The sequence below is a fragment of the Diceros bicornis genome, chromosome 5 (assembly GCF_020826845.1).
Source record: "Diceros bicornis minor isolate mBicDic1 chromosome 5, mDicBic1.mat.cur, whole genome shotgun sequence".
NCBI lineage: Eukaryota > Metazoa > Chordata > Mammalia > Perissodactyla > Rhinocerotidae > Diceros > Diceros bicornis.
The window spans coordinates 46,547,586-46,562,217 of record NC_080744.1 but is presented as its reverse complement, the minus strand read 5'-3'; the positions used below and the strand labels follow the sequence as shown (position 1 = coordinate 46,562,217).

The window sequence follows — 14,632 nt, the reverse complement described above, 5'->3', positions numbered from 1 at the left end:
AATAAATATTTGTTGAGTAAGTGAGCAAGTAGCTAGCCCTGGTGGTCTAGTGGTTAAGATTCGGCCCTCTCACTGCCACGGCTTGGGGTCATTTCCCCGTCAAGGAACCACACCACTCGGCTGTACTGTCGGTTATCATACTGTGGTGGCTGCGTGTTGCTATGATGCTGAAAGCTATGCCCCTGGTATTTCAAATACCAGCAGGGTCACCCATGGTGGAGAGGTTTCAGTGGAGCTTCCAGACTAAGATAGACTAGGGAGGAGGACCTGGTCACCCTCTTCTGAAAAAAATTTGTCATGAAAACCCTATGAAATAGCAGTGGAGCATTGTCTGATAGAGCGCCGGACAGCTAGAGGATGGCGCAGAAAGAGCAGGTGGGGTTCTGCTCAGCTAGCCACAGGGGCGCTAGGAGTCGGAATTGACCCGAAGGCACTAACAACAATAAGTGAGCAATTAGGGGAGAATGATGATGAAGAAAAAGCAACAATTTAATTGTTAGTGTGATCTTGTGGAAAAAGAAATTAGAGCAATTATAAAAGACCTCCTGGGCTTGGAGGCCTGAGTAAGGGAAAGTCATGTTAGACATATATAAGCTAATATCTAGAAAGGGCTCAGAACAGTGCCTGGCACAAGGCAAGTGCTATGTAATTGTTAGCTATTGTTATTGTTCTTGGTAAGAAAAAGAGGCAACTCTCTTAGTTTTATTATTATTTCAACCTTTGTCACCTCTTTTTTCCCTCCCAGCTTTATTGAGAGATAATTGACACATAACATTCTGTAAGTTTAGGGTGTATGGTGTGATGATTTGATACACATATATATCGCAAAATGATTACCACAATAAGGTTAGTTAACATACCCTTCACCTCACATAGTTGCCATTTTGTTGTTGTATCGTGAGAACATTAAAGCTCATTGTCTCATAGAAACTTTCAAGTATACAATCCAGTATTCTTAACTACAGTCACCATGCTGTACACTAGATGCCTAGAACTTATTCATCTTATAACGGAAAGTTTGTACCATTTGACTAACATCTCCTCATTTCCCCCACCACCCCTGTCAACCACCATTCTACTCTTGGTGTCTATGAGTCCGATGTTTTTAAATTCCAGACATAAGTGAGATCATATAGTATTTGTCTTTCTCTGTCTAACCAATTTCGCTTAGCATAATGCCCTCAAGTTTCATCCACGTTGTCGCAAATGGCTGGATTTCCTTCTTTTTTATGGCTGAATAATATTCCATTCTGTGTTTATGTATCACATCTTCATCCATTCATCTGTTGATGGACATTTAGGTTGTTTCCATGTCTTGACTATTGTGAATGATGCTGCAATGAACACGGGAGTGCAGATATCTCTTCAAGATAGTGATTTCATCTCCTTCAGATATATACCTGGAAATTCCCTGTCACTTCTTTGAAGTCAGTTCTTGCATGGCACGTAGGAGACAGTCAGTGGTTATTTGCTGAACTAATGAGTGAAATGAAGGTAGAGTCCGGGGGTCTTAAGTCTGTGGATCATCCCAAAGTTCAGGAAGGATTTTCTGCAGTCTCACACTTTAGAATTCCTAGGTGCCTCAACTCCTGAAACACCAGGCTGATTTATTTCCATTAGTTTTTTGGGAAAGATATATGTGATAATTAAACTACATGCATGTTCACTGCAGCATAACTTCTAGCAGTAAAATACTAGGAACAACCTAAATGCTCAAAATAGGGCTTGGCTAAATAAATCATGGCTATTAAAGGAAGATGCTGTAGAAGAATATCATTGATAGCAAAAGATGTTCAATATATATAGTTAAGTAAAAACTTTAGCTTTACAAAACATGATATGTTTGCTTTATCCAGGCTGGTATACCAGCTTACGTGTACAAAACAAGCCAGATTAATCATTTTTTTCTTTTTAAAAACTGTGTACACATATGTATAGTTTAACACTCAGGTTAAGAAATGGATATCCAACCTTCCAGAAGCAAAGCCCCTGCCTACCCTAACAACGTGCTTCTCTCTGAGTTTTCTGATTTTGTGATGATCATTTCCTTGCTTTTCTTTATAGTTTTACCAACTTTGTGTCACCTCTAAGCAATAGTTTTATTTATTTTCAAACTTTGTTTAAGTGAACCGTCCTTTGGTAACTTGCTTGTTGGACTCAACATCATGTGTGAGATTTACCCGTGTTGTTGCTAATGCCTCTGGCTCAATTTCAGTGCTGTGTAGTACTGTACTGTGTGATACCCATAGTGTATCCATTCTGCTGCTGGTGGATTTTAAATTATTTCTAGCTTTTGGCTATTACAAAAATGCTACTATAAATATGCTTGTGCCTGTTACTACTATAAATTTTAACACCCACAGTAAAATGGTTTACGTCCCCATCCATCTTAATCACACACAACACCTCCCACCCCCCAAAAATCGGGTCTTTCACCCAACTCCCTCCTCCCCACTCCCTGCAAGGGTTTTTTCTATTAGGGTCCTGGTCTTTTTCTTCTTGCCTTTGTGTTATGAATTGCAAATATTTTTGTTCTCAGTTTGTCATTATCTTTTGACTTTCCTTGTGTGTTTTTTAAAAAAAATATAGCTGAATTTATGGTTTCCGGTTTTTGAGCTATAGTTAGAATGATATTCTTCACTCTGAGGTTGACAGCCAAGCTCCTAAATTTTCTTCATGGAGTTTTAACCTTTATTTTTTAACGGCTTTATTGAGGTATAATTGATATACAAAAAATTGCACATATTTAATACATATAATTTGATGAGTTTGGACATACGCATACAACTGTGAAACTAGTACCTTGATTATGGTGATGGTTTCATGTAATTTTATTCTTTTATTTTTTAAATTTAAATCTTTGATTTTTTAAAAAAATTTATCTAAGTACATGGTGTGAGGAATGGATTCAACTTATTTTTCCAGGTGGTTACCCCTTGTTTCAGCACAATTTATTAAATAGTTCATCTTTTTCCCTCTGGTCTGAGAAGCCATCTTTATTATATGCTAAATTCCTATATGTATTTGAATTTATTTGTCTCTTGATACATCAGTATCTCATTGCTTTAATTATTGAGGCTTCATAATATATTTTAATACCTTCTTGGTAAGAGTAGAATCTTTACTCTTCTTTTACAAAGTTTTCCTCATTATTTTAGTTTATTTATTTTTTCTTTTGAACTCTAAAAGTAGCTACTGAATTCAAAAACGGAACACTGAGAAAGCTTGTTGGTGTTTTCACTGGGATTGTGTTAAATTTATAAATTAACTTAGGAAAAATTTATATCTTTGTGACGTTGAGTCTTACTCTCCAAGAATATGTCTCTTTCCATTCACACAGGTCTTTTATATCATTCAGTAGCAATTAAAAAAAACCATGTTTATTATGTTCAAGGAAATAATATTAAAGATTTAAAAATTTGGTAAGAAATTGAAAACTATAAAAAAAGAACCAAATGAAAATTCTACCACTGAAACAAATACGATAACTGATATTAGGAAATCGATAAATGAGTTTATTGTCATCTTAGACATATCTGAAGAGAGAACTCGAAGACAGGTGAGAAAAAAATTCCCAAACTGAAACTCAGAGAGACAAGAAGATGGAAAATAAAGAAAATAATATAATATATATAACATATAATATATACATACATAAATATTATATATGCTGTATATATGAGATAACGCAACAAAGTTTAACATAGGCATAACTGGATTTGCAGAAGAATAGAAGAGAGGTAATGGAGCAGAAAGCAATGGCTGAAGAAAAAATAACTGATATTTTTCCATTTAAAGTGCCTAACTTGGTGCTTGTTACTTTCTATGTGCTCAATACACATCAGCTATTATCACTGTCAATATTATTATTTTTCCCACCCCTGGTCCTATGAAAGATTTATACTATTGGCGATACTGCTGGAGTCCAAATCCATTAGGCCGTTTTTTCACCAAAGACCTATGTTCTTGGGTCATTCTTCCTCTTCTTCTCTTTTTTTGTGAGGAAGACCAGCCCTGAGCTAACATCCAATGCCAATCCTCCTCTTTTTGCTGAGGAAGATTGGCCCTGGGCTAACATCCGTGCCCTTCTTCCTCTACTTTATATGGGATGCCGCCACAGCATGGCTTGACAAGCGGTACATTGGTGCGCACCTGGGATCCGAACTTGAGAACCCTGGGCCGCGGAAGCGGAGTGCACGCACTTAACCACTGTGCCACCGGGCCAGCCCCTTCTTCTTTTTTTTTTTATCAACAGCATTGAGCTGTAATTCTGGTACTATAAAATCCTCCCATTTAAAGTGTACAGATCAGTGCTCTTGATATATTCAGAGAGTTGTGCAATCATCACGATGATCAATTTTTAAACATTTTCATCACCCCTCCCCCTGCTCCCCTTAGGTGTCAACATCTGACTCCCAACACCCCAGCCCTTGGTAACCAGTAATTTACCTTCTGTCTCTATAGATTTGACTATTCTGGACATTTCATATAAGTGGAATCGTATAATATGTTGTCCTTTGTGACTGGCTACTTTCCCTTAGCATGATGTTTTCAAAGTTCATCCATGTCGTAGCATGAATCAGTACTTTATTCCTTTTCCTTGTAGAATAATATTCTGTTATATGGATATACAGTACCACATTTTATTTATCCATTCATCCGTTGATGGACATTTGGGTTGTTTCTACTTTTTGGCTATTATGAATAATGCTGCTGTGAACATTCACGTTTAAGTTTTTGTGTGGATGTAAATTTTTATTTTCCTTGGATGTACACCTAGGAGTGGAATTGTTGACTCATAAAGGAACTCTATGTTTAGCCTTTTGAAGAACTGTCAGACTGTTTTCCGAAATGGCTGCACCATTTTACATTCCCACCAGTAATATATGAGGGTTCCAATTTCTCCATATCCTCACAACATTTGTTAATATCTGTCTTTTTGATTATAGTCATCCTAGTGGGTGTGAAGTGGTATCTCATTGTAGTTTTTTCAGTAGCAATTTAAAAAACCTTTTTGTTTCAGAATAATTATAAATTTAGGAGAAGTTGTACAAATAGTACAGAGTCCATGAATCATTCACCCAACTACTCCCAATGGTAACATCTTACATAACTATAGTACAATATCAAAACCAGGAAACTGACGTTGGTATAATACTGTTAATTAGGTTTAATTCAGATTTCACCAGTTTTAAGATGCACTCTGTTTTGGACTGAATGTTTGTCCCCCCCTCGCCCCCAAATTCATATGTTGAAGCCTAACCCTTGGTGTGATGGTATTAGGAAGTGGGGCCTTTAGGAGATAACTAGGTTTAGATAAATTCTTGAGTGTGGAGCACCGTAATGGGATTACTGCACTTATAAGAAGAGACTAACACTCTCTCCACCATGTGAGGATACAGAAAGAATGTGGCCCATCTACATACCAGGAAGAGTGTTCTCAGCAGACGCTGAATCTGACACTGTGCAAAGGGATTTGCCAGGTAAGCAGCTGGATATAAGATTTTGCTGCTCAGAAGACTGGAAGGGCATCATAGTATAAATTTGTCAAGGGGTTTATACCTATATGGATATCACATAGGTAACAGTTAAAGCCACAGAAATGGATAAGGCCGCCTAGGAAGGTAGATGAGAGGAGGGCAGTACCCCGAAGTATGCCGACATTTAACGGCTGGACGGAGGAGACAAACAGCCAGAGAAATGGAAGGAAGAGCATGGGAGGCTGTGTTATGGGAGCCCAGAGAGACCGTCTACTTCAACTACAAGGAGTAGGAACTATTGAATACCACCGAGAGGATGAGCAAGTTGAAGACTGGAAACAAATAAATAAAAATGTCTACTCTATTTGGCAACTTGAAAGTATTTGATCACTTTTTACTCAGAAATCAAGCTCCAGGAGTAGTGATTCTGGAGTATAGTAGTTTCTGCATGTCCCTTTACACACACACACACACACATATGCACACACATGCACACACACTCTTAAGTGCTAAAAGCGATTAAGTCTGGGTGATGTTTGAGTTTTTACTCTTTTTGTTTATCTGTGTTTTCTCATCTCTCTACAACAATAAATACTATGTAGTAAGAAAAGTATAATCCATCATGTTAGATGACAACATCTGCACAACGTGGCCAGCAGGGCAGCGTCACTGTAAGCGCCTTTCCTCCCTCCCTGCTGCTGACAAGGAAGCACTGGCAGGTATAATACTAATAATTTGTGCTACTTATTCTGCATCCCCTTGGCTTTGCTGTGGGCTACAGAGCTGGGAGCTTTGTCTACAGCTGAGGCTCTGTTGTCTGAAGCCAGGGGCAGGAAGAATGGAGGGCTCTCTACCACATCCACCTGGAGGCTGCCTGCAGGTTTGGGTTGCTAAGTGCACTGTTTAATTTAAGAGTGCCTTTTATCCTGGATCTCTTGACCAGCCAAAGTTGTGGTCACTGTTCCCAACAAGGGCTGGGGGAAGAGGGGTGGAATTAATTAAGGCCTGAAGGGAGGGCCTTTGAGGGGTGGAGCTAAGGTGGAAGAAAGGAGAACCCTTTAAATAAAGGGCCCACACTTGCTGCCCAGGAGTGCGCCTTCCACCTCCTACGTGTCTGTCTGTTGAGAAGCAGCCGGAGCCCAGGGGAGATGATGGAGCCTGAGGAGTACAGAGAGAGAGGTGAGCAATGAGCATCCCTCGCCCTCTTCCCCGCTGCCACCCCGCCGCTGCTGCTGGTGGCCGGCCCTTGGATTTGGGGTGTCATTCGACTGCAGCATTAGAATTGCCTTCCAAGAGTTGGCTTCTGCAAAATTGTTCCTGAGAAAGGAATGCAGGAACAGAGTTTAAAACTTTTCTCAACCTCTCTTTTCATTCTCCCTCTCATCTTCCCACTCTCATATAGGTCCCCACTGCTATGGCACACTCTTCTTTTCTATCTTCCCACAAAATAGAGGGTTTGAATTCCTGAGCCACTAAATGGGAAAAGGGAATTATTCATATTCTAAAATAGAAAAAAATTTCCCTGAGTATTCTGTAGTCACTGCAAAATCCTTTCTTTCTTAATGTTCATTTCTCTATGTGTGAATCTATCAGGAGTGTTCTTTCTTTTAGTCATTCATTGTATAAACATTTAGTGAACAGCTACTATGTCTCAAGCCTTGTGTGATGAGCAAAACCAAACAGTTAACCTGTTTTCGGGCATGGCTGTCCTCAGAGGGGAAGTAGGTAGTTGCTTGTAATTTCTCTCTCTGTAACTTGTTATATCCTCATCCCCACTAGTAGGTTATATTGCCTAAAATTCTTTTGCTGTAAGGCATTGTCTAGTGTTAAATCCAACTTTTCCTCTCCCTCCTCCACCCAGACATAACTTACTAGGTGGCTAGCAGTCTTTGCACTTATGCATGCATTAGCTTCTTCCATTGTTTTCCAAAGGCACATATGGCTGCGAGCAGGTTCTTGTGGACATGTATCCCATGTATGAAGCACAAATGCATTTCTTACTGTCCCTGGACAAGTGGAGGGCATGGTCCAGTGCTCTCAGAGCTCTGAGGGGGTTCTGCTGCAGTCACGAGAGTCTTCAGGCTGTGGGAGGGCTGAAGGAGAGCAGAAAGAAGAGAGAAGGGCACTGAAATCTCTGTTGCCTTCACAGTTTTGTCTGGGGCTGGTCTGCTCATAAGAATTTTGCATGAGCTGGTGCAGAGGGAAGAAATTGGGTTCCGTCTCCTCTTCTCTATTTTATTTTTTTGCCGGGGGAAAAGGAGCCTGGAGAGTACTAAGGAGGAATTATAGATGTTGAGAGAGACAGAGAGATGAATACAGCCACAGACACAGAAAGAGAGAGAAGCAGAGAGAGGGATTCAGAGAGAAAAAGAGAAGAGACACTGAAGACTGAGCCCCTCTCCTGAAGAAAAGGAAGGGAAGAAAGAGTAAATAACTTGCAGTGGCGTCAGAGTATTTGACTTGGCTATTTTTCTTCCTTATTCATTTTTTCATTCATTTGATAAATTTTTTTGAGCATCTACAAAATGTTCTAGGCACTGAGCTGTTGGTGGAGGCAGGGGGAGGGAGATAAAGTGATTAAGACATGGTTCCACATTGCCCTAAGATTTCAGGCCAGTGTGGGGTTCTTAGTCTGGGCCTATGGTTGTGCTTTAGGGATTCTATGAACGTCAGAAATTATATAGAAATTTTCATGTGTGTGTAAGCCTACAGTTTTAATCAGATTCTTAAAGAAATCCCTGGGTCTAAAAAAGGTGAGGAATTACTGGTCCAATGGGAATGGTGAACAAATAGATTTTTCTCCTTATAGCAGAACCTGGCAGGGAGCTTGCTATCTGTGCTAAGGAAGAGTATAGGGTGTGTGTATGTGTGTGAGAGCGTGTGTGTGTAACAGTTTTTGGATATAAAGAGTCACAGAGTTTCTACTGAACTTGTCAGGTAATGAATTAATAGATGTTCTGTTTTTGAGCAGAAAAGAAAGGTAGGAGAGGTGATTAAGATTGATATGGATAAGGAAAGGGGGAGGAAAAAGCAATATTTTACCTTGGTGCTAGAGTTTTATGCTTTGGAGATTTTCCCTCTTGTTCATTTGTTCACTCACATACTTCCTGCATCATTCATTCACTCCCTCACTCATTTTTTTATTCTGAAGACAAGGCCTATGCTGGGGATCAGACTCCCTCCCTGCCCCAGCCATGAATCCATCTCCTTCTTCACCAAGTCTCTCGGCCCCAGCTCGAAGGGGGTGGGCACAGATTGGCTAGGCCCAGTCAGAGGACATGAGGCTGGTTTCCTTGCCTCCCTCGTAGGCAAAGAGATGGTGGATTACATCTGCCAGTACCTGAGCACCGTGCGGGAGCGGCGGGTGACCCCAGACGTGCGGCCTGGCTACCTGCGAGCCCAGCTGCCTGAGAGCGCTCCTGAGGAACCTGACAGCTGGGACAGCATCTTTGGGGACATTGAGCGAATCATCATGCCTGGGGTGAGATACAGTCACAGGGGTGATTCTGGATTTCGGGGAATAAGAGGGCAGGTGCTAGGCCTGAAGAAAGGCCTGGGATGACCCTTCAGCCACTTGGCCAACATCCAAGCCCATCTTCTGGACATGTGGAGGGCCAGGACTTTGAAATCAGGTTTCTGAGGCCAGGCGACCTATAGCGTTACATGGGCTTACATACTACTTCCCAGGGCCTAGTTTGACAGAAGTGTGGAAATCTAATGGGATGAGGTGAGAAGTGAAAATTGTGTCTGAGGGGAAAGGATGGAAAGAAGAGGCTGGAGATAGTCCCTGAAGGCCCAGTTGGCAGAGCCAGGGATACCCCTGCAGACTTCTGAGACACCCCAAAGGCAAGGAAAGAAGCTGAGAACACAACCCCTGAGGGCACCCTGATTGTCAGGTTGGGTGGCCGGGAAGCTGAGTGAGTCCCGGTCAGCTCCCTGCTTTCTCCTCCGTGAGTTGGGAACCACGTCCTTCCTTACCAAGGGGAGGTCTTGTGATTGAACAGATTTTCAGGAGTAGGAAGGGGCTTTCCGTGAATCATCTATACTCCCAGTGACAAAAGGCACAACCTGGTGATAGCCAGGGGCCAGGGAACAGACAGAAGCTGGCTGATGCACCAGGCTTGAGCTACAGCCCACCACCATGGGCTGTGACAATGTTCCTGGCCACTGGGGTGAGGAGGTGTGTCAAGGTGCTTATGCTAAAAGTGTTCCAGTCTTCCTCCCTCAGAAGGGCTGCCTTTTATTGAACCCCATGTCACGTGCCAGGCGCTGTAAGTAGCCACATTACAGGCTAGCCTGTTTTATCCTACACTGACCCTATGATTCCTGTTTTACAGATGAGTAAACTGAGGCTCAGAGAAGTTAATTTTCTTCCCCAAATCACAGATCCAAAATTTTAGCCTAGGCCAGTCTTACTCCAAGGCTCTGCTCTTTCTCCTACACTGATATCCCCATCAGTGAGTGACTCATTGCGCTAGACTGAGCCCCAGCACCCAGGAACCGCCCTTTAGCTGTGCCTCAACACACAGGCTGTTCTCCTCAATCTCCCTGCTGTGGCATTGGTGTCCTGAATTGCACGTGTCCAGCAGCTCTTCCTGAGGCCTGCCCTCATCTCCAAAGAGCTTTGAACTTAGATGTGACAGAAATATGCCTGGAAGCAGGGGTGAAAAATTATTCAAACTCAGAAAGCAATGGCAAGTTTGTACAAAACCGAATACTCCTCTCTCTCTGACCATTCAGCCTATTTCGCAAGCATCTTTTGAAAATTTCCATATCAGTAAAGCTCTACCAAGGAGGCTAATCCTCAGTGAGATTATCTCATGGATTTCATTCTGTAAAATGTAATCTGCTGAGGGGCCAACTGTAGCTTGGTAGTGAGACTGAAAGCAACTGTCAGCAGAGGCGGAAATAAGCCGATTTCATTTGATTGAAAGAAATTCCAGCAGTTGCTGAGGGTGTGGTCAGAGAGGCTCATTTCTGGACCGAGAGGTCTGTCTGTTTTGATAAGCGTTCCTCTGGCTTATCTTATCATATTTATCTTACGAGAACAGACAATTGCCTCTTGATAGGGTTAGGAGGTGGAAGCCCTTCTCTGGGGTTTCCAAAATACTGTCACTAAACACATCGATAATGAGGGCCCAATCTTTCATCTCATCTCACAGGCTGCACTGGCCCCTGAGAGTTGGCCTGAAAGTGATCGGCCCTTTGCTTTCTCATTTTGGCCAGCATCTCACTGAAAACTGGATTAATCTTCCCTCCCTGACACCTGCTAGACACAACGAGAAGAAAAGCTGTCCTTCTGCTTTAATTCCCACCATGGTTAGAAAAATCCCATCTACTCTTCCTGAGGGAGAAAGCAGCGCAGGGGAGCAGGAGTAGGCCGCCATCTTGCTTAGGAGCTTGGGCTCTGGCGTCAGACAAGCCCTGGGTTTCCGTCTTGGCGCTGTCGTCTGTCCCTATGAGATGTGTGTGATCACAAGGATGCTGCCTCTCTCTGCCAGCCCCAATTCTTACCTGTAAAACAGGGATAATGGTAGAACCTACCTCACAGGGGAGCTGTGAGAATTAAATAAGATAAAGCTGGGAAAGTGGAAGATCCTGTTATTACCTATGCTGCCTTCTGCCTGGTGAAAATCAGAGGAAGAGGTCTATTTAAGAGTCCAGTCAGGATATGCGATGTGTCTGTCACCACGTGATCAGCATACCATTAACATTAGCGCTTTACATTTTATAAATTTCCTCCCAGGCCGATCCACAGAACAACCCCAAGAGACAGGATTTACTTTATGATGGGAAACTCAGGTTGAGAGAGGTGCAGGGGAGGATCCTGGTTTTATGGGATCTGAACTGAATACAAATTTGGGGACCCCCTTTAAGAAAAAATAATTAAGAATAGATCTTGAAAGAGACCCATGAAAACACGGGACCTTGGAGGTTAAGTTCATTAGCTTCACAATAAATCTACAAGGTCACACAGCTGTTTAGAGGCAGAGGCAGGACTGGAGCCTGTGGCCTTGGGCTTGAATCCTCTGCTCTTTCTACCATGCTGCCCAGGACACTGTCCTTGCTCTCAAAGGGTTAAAGGAATTTGCACACAGTAAATAACTCGATGGTGCACTAAGGTGTTGTCTCATGAGTTCTCAGTAGGGTGAAACATCTAGAATGAGAGTGTTCCATGGGCTCAGGGAATAGATCAAAGGGGGCTGGGGAGCTGGGGAAGAGTTTGTGGAGGAAATGAATATTTAATAGCTTTCTAAGAATTAAGTGGTTTTGGAGGGTCATGTTTGTATGAGAAGTGCCGTCTTGTCAGGGGACCCAGCATTGTTCAAAGACACGAACACATAAATGGACAGGATGTGTTTGCAGAACAGCGAGATGACGCCAGATTAGATAATCAGTGAGGCTGATGAGCCACTGAGGGTGCTTCAGAGACCTGTTATAGAAGGCCCTCCCTGCCCACCTGGCTCCTCCGTAGATCCAATTTAATCTGATTGTGGGCTCAGGCGTCACCTGGAGGCAGGGGTCCCATGCCCTCCGGCTGGCATTTCTCCTGTCCTTTCCTTTCCTCTCTCCATCCCCACTGGGAAGCTAAGGACAGCTTTGAACCTACTGACACTGACCCTCTGCTGTGTGCCCAGAGAGCTTAGTGATCCATAAGACAAAAGATGCTTTTTGCAAGAAATTGGATGAGACAAGCAACCTGCTCTTCTGAATCTCATAGTCTCCCCTTCCTGTTATTACAGGGCAGGGGCAGCGTAGGATATAAGCACTGGAGACTAATGTGAACACTACCCAGAATTACTATAGCAATTTTTATTTTGCATATTCCCTTCTGGTCTTTGCATATATGCAAATGCTCCACTGATGAACTAGCCTAGAATATGAGAAATGTGGGTGGCAAGAACACAATGAATATGTCTTATTTTTATGGAGTTGTGTCACTTAAAAGTCTTAAAAATGTCGGCCCATCTCTAGGCTGCTTCCCTTGCCAGGGAGGGTCTCTGGAGGGGGGAAGCCTCCTGGACTTGCCTCCTGGTGCTGCCTGTGTACATGCTCTGCTTCTAGGTGGTACATTGGCAGAGCCCCCATATGCATGCCTACTACCCAGCTCTCACCTCTTGGCCGTCACTGCTGGGAGACATGTTGGCCGATGCCATCAACTGCTTGGGATTCACCTGGGTGAGTAGCAGTGGCTGTAGCTGTAACCAGTGACAATGCAGGACAAAGCAGGAAGTGACATCCCAGGGTAGACATTTTTTGTCCTGATCTCTGAACAGGATTCTAAATTAAATATTAACAATGGCTGCATTCTTTGAGCTTAAGCTTTATATAAATTATCTCATTTTATCCTTTAACCCTATGGAATCATGAGTATTGGCCTCATTTTGTAGGTGGAGAAATTGAGGCATAGGTAACTTATCTCCCCAAGATCACACCTTTCACAGAGACAGAAAGGAGATTTGGACTGAGATCTGGTTATTGCCACAGTTTGTGACCCTAACTAAGCTCTTTGATGCCAGTGGGTACAACTTCCCCTTGTCTTTGATGGGTTAGGGATATACCCTAAGACTTCCTTTAATAACCCCTTAAGGGGCTGGCCCGGTGGCGTAGCGGTTAAGTTCTCGAGTTCCACTTCGGTGACTTGGGGTTCTCAGGTTCGGATCCTGGGTGCGGACCTACTCACTGCTCATCACGCCATGATGAGGCAGCGTCCCATGTAGAAGAGCTACAACTCTACAACTATGATATACAACTATGTACTGGGGCTTTGGGGAGGAAAAAAAAAAAAGAAAAAAGAGGAAGATTGGCAACAGATGTTAGCGCAGGGCCACTCTTCCTCAAAAAAAAAAAGAAAAAAACCTCTTAAGCACCAAGCAGCTTTCAATTGTCCCAGAAGTCTCCTAGAAGAGCTTTATATTGTAAGCCTGAACTATTCTAAGGTGTGTGTAAGGGGTGGGGAGAGTTGCTATCTTTTCCGGGAAGGAGTGCTTGCTTTCTTAGTCCTAAAACTTCCCCCTGGCCTTTAGAATGCTTCCCAGCTGGGTGTTTTAGGGACTTGGGGAACCAAATGAAAGCAATTATTTCTAGGGCTGTTTCTCCATAGAGCCTTTGAGTTGTAGGAGAATCGACCTCATTGAGAGTGGCATGAATCCAAAGCCCCATATTCTTTTCCCTTTTTGGTTTGGTAGAGGATGGGGTGGGGGTGGGGCACAGGGCTGACATTGACCCCTCCTCCAAGGAGAAGATAGGTTAGGTTCCCATTGATAACATCAGGGCCCAGATGAGGACCAGAGCAGAGACAGATGTGTTTCTGGGGCTGGAGGGGGCATCTTGGTGCCCTGAGGCTATCTGGATAAAGTTGCTTTCCCTCTTTCAGGCTTCCAGCCCTGCATGTACGGAGCTGGAGATGAACGTCATGGACTGGCTGGCAAAAATGCTAGGACTCCCAGAGCATTTCCTGCACCACCACCCCAGCAGCCAGGGAGGAGGTGTCTTACAGGTGCCTCCATTGGCAAAGCTGCCCCTAGCATGGGGGCTAAGTAGTGAAAGAAAGCCAAACCCTTGCCTGGGCATTCTCCTGTTCTCCATGTCACTCACACCACCACCATCACTGCTACCATCGTCACCATTACCGTCATCACTATCGTGATTGACACCACCATCACCGACTCCACCACTGTCATAGCTACCACTTCTGCCACAGTCATCTCTCCCCTCCCATTGCTGCCACTCCCATCTCAACTTCCACTTCATTTACACTGCTGTCACCACCATCTCCACTCTTCTTTTCTTTTTTCTTTGAAAAAGATTAAAAAGTCAACACATCACCACATTTCCAGTATTACTAGATTCAGTTTTCTTAGTTTATAATTTGACAATTCCCCTTCCTTGTCCCATTTTATACCTTACGGTAAGTAGAAAAGAGAAGGCAAGTAGAGACTGCTTTCCTTCCCTCCCTCCTAGGTCCAGAAGATCCTTGGCAGTGAGAGAAATTAACAACATAAATCGATTGATCTTATCTTAAAACCCTATCTTCTGGATATCTGTCAAATGATGGTTCTTCAAATATTTGTTTTTTTTATCAAGGACCTTGACATTCATTCATGCGGGCTTGGTTCTGAGGCCTTGGAGAACCCCCAAATTCTTAAATT

General features: G+C 43.1%; 1 protein-coding gene across 1 annotated transcript in view; it reads left to right on the top strand.

Annotated features, from left to right (window-relative positions):
- Positions 1–6,606: 6,606 nt before the first annotated feature.
- The window catches only part of HDC (histidine decarboxylase), a 28,570-nt gene continuing 20,544 nt past the window's right edge, over positions 6,607–14,632 (top strand). Inside the window, exons 1-4 of the mRNA XM_058541549.1 lie at positions 6,607–6,659; positions 8,789–8,961; positions 12,546–12,659; positions 13,858–13,980. Of these exons, the coding sequence (XP_058397532.1) occupies positions 6,629–6,659; positions 8,789–8,961; positions 12,546–12,659; positions 13,858–13,980 (441 nt within the window). The 5' untranslated portion in view covers positions 6,607–6,628. The remainder of the gene's footprint in view (positions 6,660–8,788; positions 8,962–12,545; positions 12,660–13,857; positions 13,981–14,632) is intronic.